This window comes from Acomys minous (assembly GCF_964271855.1).
Source record: "Acomys minous genome assembly, chromosome: 15".
NCBI classification, from domain to species: domain Eukaryota; kingdom Metazoa; phylum Chordata; class Mammalia; order Rodentia; family Muridae; genus Acomys; species Acomys minous.
In genome coordinates, this window is record NC_140497.1 from 15,546,100 (window position 1) to 15,560,166 (window position 14,067).

The 14,067-nt window shown below is 45.3% G+C and overlaps 1 protein-coding gene across 4 annotated transcripts in view; it reads right to left on the minus strand.

Moving 5' to 3' along the window:
- Nucleotides 1-5,287, minus strand: part of IDO2 (indoleamine 2,3-dioxygenase 2) — a 48,551-nt gene extending 43,264 nt beyond the window's left edge. For all 4 annotated transcript variants that reach the window (XM_084758125.1, XM_084758124.1, XM_084758123.1 and 1 more), the window contains exon 1: nucleotides 5,036-5,287. In XM_084758125.1, the coding sequence (XP_084614251.1) occupies nucleotides 5,036-5,134 (99 nt within the window). In that variant the 5' untranslated portion in view covers nucleotides 5,135-5,287. The remainder of the gene's footprint in view (nucleotides 1-5,035) is intronic.
- Between the last annotated feature and the right edge of the window lie 8,780 nt (nucleotides 5,288-14,067).

A 14,067-nucleotide genomic window follows, 5' to 3' on the forward strand; every position in this document is an offset into this window, starting at 1 on the left:
ACTGCCTTTCCTGAGAGGCATTTTGGTTACTCGTTCTCTCTTTTGGGCCTGTTCGCTGCTCCACCTGGTCCCTACACACCCATCCCCCCCCCCCTCCTCACATGGCTTAGGGTCATGTCCACTTTGGACTCTCCTAGATGTCCCTGTCCCTGGTTCTGCTCTCCTTTTTATTCACAATAAACTTTCTCCTCCACCACTAGGAGCAGTCATGACCTTTCCTTTTTCTTTTCTTTTTTTAATTAAAAAAAATTTTTTTTTCATTCACCTGGTGCCAAAACCTGGTACCAATCATGTCCTTTCCTTTTTAAAATTCTTTTCTTTTTCTCCCCCACCCTCGACCCCCGCCACCCCATTCAGGTCTCACTGCCTGTTTCCTCATTATCTCTCTTCCTTTTTTGTGTGGGGTGGGGGGGAAAGTGTCCCTATACTGACATCAAAACCCACATTTTAGTCACTACATTCTCTCTCATTTTTGTACACATTTCCCAGCATTGGTCAAAGTTGATTATTATGCAATCTGGCCTCTCTGTCTCTATTATCAGCTCTGGCTACACTGCGTTTCACATCCCCAGTCTGCCTAGTGACGCGTACCCAGAGACTATCGTGATGACCCCACGTTTCAGGACAATGTCAGAATTCTTCCTTTCTGTCTCATCTGAAAAGTACAGCTGTCTGTGGCAATTAATTTTCTACCCTTTCTTCTTGCCAGCTGTGACTCAACACATTAACCAAGACCTTAGAATTTCTGAAGAAGAAGGCACGTGTTTGCTTTTCCTGGAGGGCGAACTCATGGCCATTGCTGTCAGTCCTTCTGTCTACTCCAATTCCCCAAACTCCAAAAGGCAGACCATATATCTAGAAATGAGCTCCCCCTGGACTATAAGAGGGTTTCTGGAGGTTAGACTTGTGACACTGGTTCCCATCAGCCAAAGAGGCCATTCCCCTCACCTCTGGCTGAAGGGGCATGTGGCTACATGTGGTCTCCAAGCTCCTTCAGTACCACAAACACCTGCTACACATTTCAAAGTCCATGCTAGCCAGCATCCTCCCCCTTCTCACCGCCTCCCCCACCCTCAACTCCCTCCACCTCGTGGGCTTCCCTTCTCCCAGCTACTCACTCTTCTTACAACCATGCTACTCTTGCTAAGTTCTACACACACACACACACCCCACACACCCCCACATCACACCCATACCACACACACATACACACACACCACACCCATACCACACACATGTACACTCACACACACCACACACACCAGACACAAAGATACACATACACACCACACACCCACATCACACACACATACACACCACACACCCACACCACACACACATACACACCACACACCCACACCACACAAACACATACACACAAACATACACATACCACACACACATACACACACACCACACCCATACCACACACACGTACACTCACACACACCACACACACCAGACACAAAGATACACATACACACCACACACCCACACCACACACCCACACACAAACACATACACACAAACATACACATACCACACACACACCACACCACACATATATACACACATACACACACCACACACACAGACATACACACACATACACACCCCACACACACATCACACCCATACCACACACACATACACACACACCACACCCATACCACACACACGTACACTCACACACACCACACACACCAGACACAAAGATACACATACACACCACACACCCACACCACACACACATACACACCACACACCCACACCCACACACAAACACATACACATACCACACACACACCACACCACACATATATACACACATACACACACCACACACACACAGACATACACACACAGACACACATACACACACACACACCACACACATATACACCACACACACACGCACACACACATACACATGCACACACACATACACCATACACACACCTGGCCCGAGGCTGCCTCTCCTCCTGCTTCTCTCACTATTTTTTCTTTATTCTCTACCTACTGTGCTTCTCCTTTCTCCTACATAGCCTTGGCCATGTGCAGTCTGGTGGCCATATTCAGTCTACTTCTTGCTTTCTCTGCTATGGACTCTTCCAGATGCCTCTAGCTGTCCCTGCCTTCCCCTTAACCATTGCATGGAGTGGTCATGTCATCAGTTTATCTACTTGCCTTTATTTTTGCACTTATACTGTTTTCAAGGCCTTCTAGGAGGTCTTGTTGGCCGTGGCTCCTTCATGGCTAGCTTGGATAGCTTGTTCTCTTGGTCGGGCACTCCCTGCTATGGCCCTTGAGTCTAGGGTCTGAATAAACAGGGTGGAGCGCTGCCATTCAAATTGTTAAAACTCTCCTAATGATCTCAACACACAGCTCAGGAACAACTGCTCTACCCTGCCCTGCCCTGAGTGCAGCATGAGGAAATGACTCAAATAGCAGCAGTCATATTGTGTTTACGAAGGGTGCTGACTCCACGTCTGGGGCCTGGCACTGCAGGGGCTTAGCTCTGCTGCCGCCCAGCCTCTTGCTGCCTCCTCCTGATGCCTCCTCTCCTGAAAACTGACTTCCTTACATTCTTTGTCTGAAAATATGTTCTGCTGTGCTCCCTGGCATACCCAGAGGACAGATGTCTTATCAAAAAATTCTTGTGGTATTTTTAGAGATGTGAGGAGCAAATTCCACAGAGACACTGGAAATTGGAAGTCTTTGGATTTATAGAAACATCTGGATTCACTAGGCAACTATGTTTTGAGTTTTTTGTTGTTGTTGTTTTTATTTTTATTTTTTGTTTTCTCCAGTGAGACTTTCTGGCAAGGATTTATAGTAAGGAACCCGATGAGCTCCTGATAAAGATGCATGAAGGATACCCCTCCAACGCTCGCCCTCGGCCTGAGAAGAACAGGTCTTGGCTATGCCCTGGAGCAATGGGCTGAGTGGCACCCACTCTTCTTTCCCAGCCATTAACGTGTTGTAGCACTGTTTGTCCTGAGGCTCAGCTGAGTCTGTCTTGGCCTTTGGGGCAGCCAGAGTCTGACTCTAATCCAAGTTTCTTCCTCCTCCTTTACCAGAAAAGACATTTAAAACCCTCACTCTAATGAAAGAAAGTTAAAACAGAAGGCAAGAATCATACTGAAAGCACTGGGATCTAAGCACGTCATGGGCGGAACAGGGTATTTTTCCTTTCTATGTGAGCAGGGCTGGGGATTTCTTTTAAGGGGTACCCACCCACCCCACCACAACATGGATCCTTTCTAACAAATGGGAGGGAAACTTTATGTTGCTATTCTGTCTTATCAGGTCCCGATATTTATAAAGAGGAAAGCAACATAGAAAACCCTGGAGCTCTGGCCTGGCTTTGTCCTGTTTTGCAGTGCTATCTTTCCGTACTTAGTTGCACACGCTTCAGCGATGACCAGGGCGTGGCCTGCCACCAACCCTTCCTTTCCTCCGAACTTGGAAAGATGAGAATAGTCTGGAAGGAGGCCATGCACACAGAATGGGGTGTGCTTTGTAGTGTTTTGTTTGAGCGTTTGGGTTTGTTTCTGTTTTGAGACAGGGTCATAAGATCTAGCTATGTAGTCCAGGCTGATCGTCCTACATTCCAAAGAGAGGAGGGCAGAGAGGCAGAGAGGCAGAGAGAGAGAGAGAGAGAGAGAGAGAGAGAGAGAGAGAGAGAGAGAGAGAGAGTGTGTTTTTGGGGATGCAGCCTTCAGAGCCCCTTCCTCAGCAAATCCCCTGAGGACTCTCAACCCAATTCCCAGAACAAAGAAAAAATCTGACTTTGAACAACTTTATGAGGCATCAGGAAGTCATGTCAGTTTATAGTGTGGCCCGTGTGACAAGGAGCATGGAGGAGCCATCATGTCAGACTGCTTCTTAACTCTCCATCCCAGAGAAAGCCACAGGAAGGCTCCGCTTGATTCGGGCTGCGAAATCTGACCTAAAGATGCAGGTTCTAATAAATACCCTTCAGCTGGCCAGCTAGCAGAACGGTAAGCTGCTGCCACAGCTGATAGCTTTCTGTAGAGAGCTTCCCTTAATTAGGTCCCTCCAGTAACATTCAGTCCAAAATATCAGACGTGGTAGCTCCTCTATGACCCCCGCGGTAAGGAAACTGAGGCAAGTGGCCAGCCTGGGCTACATAGATATTCCCTGTTCCAAAACATAGCAAAGGAAAGTCTCATTGCAATAGGGATTCGAGTTCCTGGTATTTTTCATTGTAAGAGAGGAACTATGTGGAGGCAGGATGTTGGTGCTGATTATTAGTTATCATGGCTGCAAATCAGATCCCTAGACTTTTAACTGAGTGACCTTTGCTCTTACTTATGGCCAGTTTTTAAAAGAAGCCAAGAGCATCAGCTTTGCCAATAGCACTTTGCCTGGACACATCTTCTAAGCTCAGCCTGGCTGGTAAACAGGAGCATGTGCAGTAGGCCTGAAAGTTGGGCCTATGTGTTTTCCCAAGTTCCTTCCCCTTCCTGTAAATTCCCGATACCATCTGATCCCAACACTGAAGATCTCACATTGCCTCAGCTGCCACCAGCAAGTCAGATAAACTAATTTCCATCAGCACAGAGCACTAAGTCCTTTAGCGGCTCAGAGGTCTGTCTGCTGGGATGCATGGCAGCAAATTTGTCTCCATGGCACCGTGGATCTACTGGGGGACAATTTCCATTATTCTGTGTTACACCTTATGGTAGAAGAACGCATGTCCCCAGCACTTTACAGTTACAGGGTCCTAACTGTCCTAACATCATGTCTCCGTCCTCCATCTCTCCTCTCTGGCAGCACCTTTGCTTCTAGGGTTCACTACCATTCATTTAAGGGAAGAGCAGGGGAACCCCAGCTTTGTACTGTCTCCTCTCCTACAGCAACAGCTGCTGCTGTTACCAAGAGTCACAGGACTATATATCTAGCATCTTCCTCTGGCTGGTGACTTTGTATTATGCTGACCCTTACAATAACCACATGAGGTAAAAAACCATCCAGATGCCAGTGCCACCTGGGAAAAGACAATCCTTACCAGAGGATTTGGAAGGAGAAAGCCATAGTCCTCAGAAATGTGGTATCTTTCCAAAGACAACGGCATCACAGGCTTCAAGCTCTGATTTTGAGACTCCATATTTTTTGCCTGAGGTATCCGCACTGAAGAAATGGCCAAGTAGCAGGAATGCCCAGGTTCAGAGAGATTCCCAGCTGTTTCTTCTGAGTGAGTTTAGTTTTTCAGGGTTTGAACAGCAGGGAGAACCTTGCCCAGAGGTTAAATTCCAGGATGGCCATGAATCTATTCTGAGGCAAAGCCAAGTAGTAAGTAAACAATGAAGAGTTTTTCTCTTCAGGGTTACCCCATAACATGAGACTAGGACAGAATAAACTGGGGTTCATATATTCTTAATTATACCAGAAGGTTCGAAGTAGCCTGGACAGATCACTGGATTTAATGCCCTATTGCTTTAGTTAGGGCTTCTATTGCCGCAAATGAAACACCATGACCAAAAAGCAACTTGGGGCAGAAAGGGCTCATTTGGTTTACTTTTCAATATTGCCGTTCGTCAGTGAAGGGAGTCAGGACAGGAACTCAAGCAGGGCAGGAACCTGGAGGCAGGAGCTGACGCAGAGGCCATGGAGGGGTGCTGCTTGCTGGTTTGTTCCTCATGGCTTGCTCAGCCTGCTTTCTTCTAGAATCCAGGACCACAAACAAGCCCAGGGATGGCACCACCCACAATGGGCTGGGCCCTTCTCCATCAATCACTAATTAAGAAAACACCTTCCAGCTGGATCTTCTGGCAGCTCAACTGAGGTGCCATCCTTTCAGATAACTCAAGTTGTGTGTCAAGTTGTGTGTAGGATTAGCCAGCACACCCTGTATTTTACCATATTTTTCTTTTTAATTGGCACATAGTAAGTGCATCTAACTTTGTCATTTTACTTAGTTTTCCAGAACCTACCATTGTGCTGAGTAATGTAATGTAAAACACCTGCCTCAGAGCTCTACCATTAAGAGCAGTGATTTTACATCTTGTAAAGAAACCTGCTGTTTTATTTAACTAGTATATAATGATATAATTTAAGTTTTAACACGTGTGTGTGTGTGTGTGTGTGGGGTGTGTGTGTGTGTGTAGCACATATTAATACAAGGAATTAATAGTAAAAAATGAAAAAATATTTATTCAATGTGATTGTATTGGACAGAGGGACAAAGAATTCCAGTGACTCCCCTCAAGCTCATTATTGGGGTCCTGAACTGAGACCAGAGTTTAAATAAAAACTAGAGATTTGCACATCTACACAATCCTGGTCAAGGTGTGTTCCTGTCCACCCTTGACCCAGCGTTGTCTGGGCTTCAATTTGGCCTGCAAGGAGGTCTGACAAATTGTTGTCTTTGTGTAAAAACTACTCTTGGGAGAAAACTGCCTCCTCTCACACGTGCCAGGCTTTAGCCTTTTCCTCCTCCCAACATGAAATTCCTTGGGGAGGGGGAATTCTAGTTTCTTGGGATCCATAATTTCAGTAATCTTATAGTCAGACCGACAGACACAAATGACTCTTTAAAAAATACTTATTCCTGCCCCGTCAGTTACAGGCAGACAAATTGCAAAAGTGGATTTTCTTGTTCTTCTACAGTGTGAGTTCTAGAAGTTGAACTCACGTTTTCAAGTTTGGTAGCAAAGCCTTTCACCCACTGAGCCATCTTGACAGCTTCAATTTAAAATAAAAATATTGGTGGGGGCTGAGAAGATATCTCAGTTGTAAAGTGTTTACTGCACAAATGTGAAGACCAGAGTTCAGGTCCCAAGAAAACCACAGAAATGTTGGGTGTGCATGGTGCCTTGCACAAAGGGCCTCCAGAGCACGCCATCCACACTGGCATGCTGAGTTTGACTGAGAGACCCTGCCGCGGTGACTAAAATAGACAGGCAGTGAAGGATAATTCCTACCATTAACCATGGACCTCCACGTGCACATGTCAGCACACACACACACTCATGCCAACATGCATAAGCACACATGCATGCACTCCCTACATACAGAGAGAAAGAAAATAGAAAAAGGAAAAGGAGAGAGACTGATGATTTTTACTTCTGAAGTTAGTTCTTTGAGTTCACAGATTGGTAAATGGTGTGACTGACTTGCCTGCTCAGCCTCAGGGGGCAGAGGTGGCTTGGCCTGCGGTGCCCTGACTTCTAAACAGTTGCTCTGTTCACCGGAATTAGGGAACCAGGCTGACTGTCACAGCTGCTTTGGCGCTGAATTCACTTTGAAGCACAGCCGAGGATCGTTATCTCTGTATGCTAGGTCTGCAACTGCAAATGTCAAAACCTGTCCTTTTGCTCAGTAGACTCCGAACTTAAATTGGAAGGTTTTGGCCAATGAATTCATTTGGAAGCTAATTTATCCATGAATAGCCACCTTCCTCCCTTTCTTTAAATTGTGTACGAGGAAATAAGCAGAGCTGTGTTTAGACGTTTGCGCTGGGGGTTTTTCTGATGAAGGCTGCATGCCTAAGTCAGCCTGACCTACAGTTTGGTAGGGGACGGCTAAGAGCCAGGCTCAGTTAGTTATCCAGTGAGCTTCAGTCCCCAAGCCAGCCCTTCTTAAGACTCAGCTATGTACATCTTCTAAACGAAATGCCTCAGTCTTCATAGCCTCCTGGTCTTTCCCTCTGGCTCCATCTCTTAGGTCTCAAACCGGGACAAATGACTTACTGAGATTTCTTTGTAAACAGCAAAGCGGACCTGGCTGCAGGTTCTCTCAGCCGCCCTCAGTCCTGACCTGTTACAAGGTAGGGCTGGCATATCTTGCTCCCTACCCTAAACTTCTCCAGCTGAGAGTATAGGCTGCCCTACCCTATATAATCCAACTATTTCTGTTTACCCTTTACCCTCCCGGCTCTCCCCTCTCCCTTCCGCCTTCCCGCTTGTCCTCATATGACCCCGCTCAGGGGCATGTTCACTCTGGCCTCTCCCAGATGTGCCTGCTCCTCCACAAAACTAAGAGCAGTCATCTCCTTCCCTTTCTGTTCTTTTATTCATCATCATTTTACAATTCTAGACACAGTATTTTCATCTATTCCCTCTGTGCCCTCCCAAGAATTGTCCTAACCATTATAAAGCCATCAAATCATAAAATACAGAATTGGAAGGGACAATATAGAGATGATCATATTAAAAAGTGTCATATGAGTAACCCAAGACTTATGGAGTGAAATGATTTGTCACATGAGCTGGCATCAGCATTCACCCCAGTTTCTTGGCTCAGGCCCTGCCTACTGTAAACTCAGGCAGGAATCTGTTCTATTGTCTGTAATTGTTTGTGTTGCCTTTTGACCTGAACATTATTACAATTCCAATCCTGTTTTAACACCTCCCGGAAGAGCAATGTTTATCTCAGAGACGCTGTGCTGAGCGCATGAGAAATCCCAAGAGAAGCAGTGGCTTGTGACAGTCAGTGTCCCTCTTCCTCGTGTTCTCTCATTGGCTGTGTTTCTGGTCTCTGTTTACTCTGTGCTGGCCGCATCTTTCTGATGCTTTGCACACTGAGTCTGGACACGGGGTTGCTCTCGAGGTTGCTCTTCCCACCCGCTCTGCATTGGTGCTGAGGGCCTTGCCCTCTCGTCATAACCACCAATTCTAGACTTCTGATCTCCAGTCTTGACTTTGCTGTTCCTAGGTCCTGGACCCATGGCTGTTTGGAGGTTTGGGAATATTTCACTCTATGAAGTAAAGCCTGGGCTCCCTGGTCCTGGCATTCAATGGCGCCCATTTCCAGCCATGCTCAAGCCACCAAAAGACAACGCGCTGCCCCAGACACAAGCAGACCCTGGTTCACAGCATCTCCTGTCTCTGAGATACTTTCTGGTAGTCACCATACCTGAATTTGACTTCTCTCTTAAGAATAGAAACATTTCAATTCAGCAGCTTCTGGGATTTCCTTTGCAGAATTGTTCTTTTCTTCCCACCCTCTATAAGCAGCTCACCTGTTTATTCCGTCCTGTCAGGCTCTCCCTGACTGGATTATTACAGTGCCCACCTGGTGTTTCCTTTTAGCCTTCTTCAAGACAGAACCCATAGCTGACGCAGCTTTGCATTCAAAATGCAGTTACATTTTCAGCAAGCTCTGTGTTTGGCATCCAAGAAATGTTTTCTGGCTGGGCAATTTCTCTCCTCGGTGTAGAACTCACACTTTTTTTTTATAACAAAGACCTAGAAAGTAAGGGTCTATGATGCATTTATTTATTTACATGTGCTTTTTGTGTATTTACTTTGTAATGCTGTGGATCAGATCCAGGGCCTCCCACAGGCTAGACAAATGATGATCAAACTCCCTGCCTTGATGTAACACTTTAGACCAAGGCCCAGAAACTTAACCAGCAGCGGGGAGCCCAGGGTCAGACTGTATAAAAATAAGCCTGGCCTGGTGTCTTTTTATTATTGTTGTCCACCTCTTAGAAGTTAGTTATCCTGGCTGTGTGCAGAACTCTCCTCCCTTGGCTCCCATACACCGCGTGCCTGTAAATCACAGTAGTCCCGTACACAGCAAGGCTTTCACTTCTTCTAGAGCACAGATTTGTGTCTGTGGGAAAGGGACTAGTGCATATTTAGGAAACGAAAACTCGTTCATAAACAAGTATCGTAAACACATCGCTCCTATGTGTCCGTGCAGGGCCATCAGATAACACGTACTTTCCGTGTCTAATGTGATGGACCCTGAATCTCAATGGCCCCCGACCAACAGCGCAAACAGCACTGAGTGTTCTTCCTGTTCTATTCATTGCTTCTTTGTTCTTGTCTTTAATGGGACCCTGGAGACCTTTCCTTGACTAGATGGCCAGGCATCTGGTTCTGTCGTTACTTTTCTTTCTTTCTTTTTTTAAATAACCTCTCTTCTAAATATCTATTCCTCCCTGTTTTACACTAACCTCCTCTTTGGCCATAACTCATATCTAACGATCACTGGTTTGCCTTTTGCCAAGTCCTATGGTCAGCATCCCCACCCCACCCCACCCCCCCAAAAAAAACCCAACTAACTCCCACCACAGCTGAGTTAGTCACAGGTGTCACTCCTCTGATCCACACTCTGCAGCCCAGATGAGGCACAATAAAGCCAGGTGTCGCGTTGCCTGTAAGTGATGAAACCAGGACATGACCTATTATCCATGCCATCATCGCCGCCATCTTCTAGGAGCTGCGCAGTTCAGCCCTGACTTGCCTCCTCCCGTCTCCAATCTCATCAAAGCCTTGTGCAGTCCTCCTCAGCCCGGCAGCCAGCAGTGCTGGCCTTCAGTTGTGTTGCCCCATCTCCAGGCCCACAGACCTCCCAGCTGCTCGGCATTTTCCCTTGGGTTCGCCAGAGCAGCGGTTCTCAACCTGTGGGTCACAACCCCCTTGGGGGAAGGTTGAATGCCAGATATACCTACATTGCAGATGTTTACATTATAATTAATAAAAATAGCAATATTGTGGTTGTGAAGTAGCGATGAAATAATTTTACACTTGGGGGTCACCACAACATGAGGAACTGTGTTAAAGGGATGCAGCATTAGGAAGGCTGAGAACCATGCTTTTTACTAGATGTCCTCTAAGTAAGGCAGGGGCAGTCCATGAAACCCACAGGCACGAGCTGAAGGCCGGGCTCACTGCTTAGTGACAGATTGAAACTGAAGTGATTTGCCTTCTTCTTCAGAACAGAACTGTTACCTTCCATAGTTCAGATCTTGGCAGGTGGCTTCTCTCAGAAACCGTGTCATGATTGGTCAGGTCACTAATGACCCCACGTTTTCTTGCTCCGAAGTATAAGAACATAAAGACATACAAACTATGGCACCAGCCAAGGACAATACGTGTAGTAAACTAGAGCTAGCCAATGGACAGGATATTCTCCATAGTTGAGTGGAGAGTGGGGTCTGACTTTCACACGAACTCTGGTGCCCCATATTTGACCACTTCCCCTGCATGGGGAGGCCTGGTGGCACTCAGAGGAAGGATAGCAGGTTACCAAGAAGAGATTTGATACCCTTTGAGCATATACAGGGGGAAGAGGTCCCCCTCAGTCACAGTCATAGGGGAGGGGAGTAGGGGGAAAGCAAGAGGGAGGGAGGAATGGGAGGATACAAGGGATGGGATAACAATTTAGATGTAATATGAATAAATTAATATATTTTTTAAAAAGAATATAAAGACAAAAAGGTCTTAAGTATGAGAGTCTGCATATGCCACTGTCTACTGACTACCTGGAGCCGCCTCTCCGCTGGAGCTACATGCGAGAGAGTCTCATCCATCTCACTAACCCTTCTGTCTCCATAACGCTAGTTTTTCCTCTGTCTCCAGTGTGCTGCCATGCTTCGGGACTTTGCCATTTATTGCTGGAGCATTACTTATACTGCAGTAGTCACCTAATGACCAAATGTCTGGACTTTTCCTCAAATGCATCTTTAATGCCTTCCCATGTCTTGGGTCCCTCGTACAGCTTTATTATTACTCCACCGCTAGCCCCCCCTCACTAGCATCTGTTCTAACTACCGTATCTATCTGCCTCTTCCATATCTTTTCCTGATTAAGAGTTCAAATTATGGGACCAGATAAATTATATCTTAACTGCTTTTACGATTTTGATTTGTTTTTCCTCTTGTTTTTTCTTTTTACAATTTTTTTTGTTGGTTTATTTGTTTGGGGGGAAAAATCTCATTTTCAGCCCCAAATAGCTTTTAAGTCTATATGGAACAAAAGCTGGTCTTGAAGTTCTAGTCCTTCTGCTGTCAGTTTTGATGTGCTGGCATTCTTTGTGTCCTCCACCATGCTCAACAGTGCCATCTTACATGTCTTCAAAGGCCCATGATTCAGGCTTGGCCTATGGTGTATTGCAAAACGAAGGAACCTTTAGGGACCTACAGAAGGAAGCCAGCTCAGCGGAGAGCAGCCTTTGAAGGCATTGTGTAGAGACCCTGGCTCCTTACTTTTTGCCTTCCATGTGCCCTGAGTGTCTCAGTTTTGTTTTTATCATGTGTTTCCCAAAGTATTATTATGTTCTAATGGTAGAAACAGAAAGTGACACGCTTGAGGTCTCCAAGCCAACCAATATTTAAGATGGAACCTACATCTCAATCACCAGACCTTAGTTTTGAAATTTCCTTAGCATATTAAGGTCCAAAGATAATCTTTTTTTATTCTATCTTAAGATTTACATATACATACATAGACATACAGGTACTTAGGATACATATTTTTCTCGCTATTATGTGCATTCAATGTGGAAACATCAACAAGAGGAAAAAGGAGACATATGCCATCACATAAGTACAGTTGTTATTGGAATTTGCTGTGTCTTTTTATGTTAACCTTTGCTGTAAGCCAGACTCTGCTTGGTGCCACAATGACATGATGCATTCGAGGAATGTCACTGATATTCATGGTTGCATCACCTTTCTGGCACCTACACGTCCGCACTCCTTTAAAATGATGTGTCATGCTTTGTTTCTGCAGAGATGAAGTCCTCATGGATTCAAACATCTTGCTAAGTCTGTGCCATGGGGCCAATTGTGAGGATGCCCAGTTTTCGTCACATACTTGATTTCTGGTTTCCTGCTAGCCTCTCCTGTGATTTCAGATCATCTGTTTTTGTTCTTTTTTTTTTTCATTTCCCACTTTCCCAAATTGTTTTCCTTCTAACACAATTCATGTAAAAAAAGGAGGAGGAGGAGAAAAGAAGAAGAAGAAGAAGAAGAAGAAGAAGAAGAAGAAGAAGAGGAAGAGGAAGAAGAAGAAGAAGAAGAAGAAGAAGAAGAAGAAGAAGGAGAAGAAGAAGAAGGAGAAGGAGAAGGAGAAGGAGAAGGAGAAGGAGAAGGAGAAGGAGAAGGAGAAGGAGAAGGAGGAGAAGAAAATAAGCATAGCTAAGAAACTAAACGTCCTCCCATTTGTGACTAATTGTGTGGCTCTGAATAGGTTACTTAATCCTTCTAAGTGTGGAATTTGTCATCTTTAAAATAAAATGTTGTGAGTTTTATTCATTTTAATTTTACTTCTGAAACAAGGTCTTACTCTATAACCTAGGCTGGCCTGTACTCAGTGAGTAGTAGCTCGTCAGGCCTTGAACTTCCAGGTTCTCCTATACGCTGGGATTTCTGTTGTGTTACTACATCTGGCTTGAATGACCTTTAATTTTTATTTATTTACTTATCTATTTATGTGTTTTTCAATACAGGCTGGCCTGGAACTTAGTATGTTGTTGTTTTTAACAAAATCTCAAAGTTCGACTTTACCAATGAAGACTCAGGAGCCAGATGCTGGGGTGAAAACCTGCCACTTCAGAGAGGCAGAGAAAGCACCCAGCTGACCTTCCTCCTCAGCTGATGTCCCAAAAGGCAGCAGTCCACCTTCCCCCACAATGTCTCACAAAACCCTCAAAGTGAATGTTCCTCCCTTTTATTTCCTGTGTGTCTTTCTATCTGTCCTCTTCTTCCTCTCTATGGTTTCCCCACTATGTTCACTCCCTGTCAACTGGTTGCTTGCTGTGCCTCTTGACCTATAGTTGACTTTATTTAATCTTGTTTACAATACTCAAGCAGAAAGCTCTTGGATTAAAGGCGTGTGCTAGGGCTGAGTCACATCACAACTAGAAACAAGTTTTTCCATTAAGCAATGCAATGTTGGGGTTCACAGTGTGATCAAATATCCTGCAGCAGTGTGCAATGCAGTCTTCCTTTGAACTCCCATGGCCCTCCTGTGTCAGGTACCTGAATGCTAGGATTACAGGCACAAGCCACTGTGGCCCACTTCAATTCCTCTTAACTTGTCATTCAAGGATTTCATTATTAAGTTAATCCATGTCAGAGTGTAGACTCCGATAACCCAGGAGAAATGTATTGCAAAGATTTATTAGTTACTTTTCTGTTTCTGTGATGAAATACCATGACGGAAAACAACTTATGAAAAAAAAAATAGTTCATTTTAGCTTGTGGTTCCAGAGAGAGTGTCTGTAATAACTGGGAAGTCATTGAAGCAGGCAGCCAAAGCAGGAAGCTGGCTGGGCACATATTTAACCACATGACAGCAGAGCCTG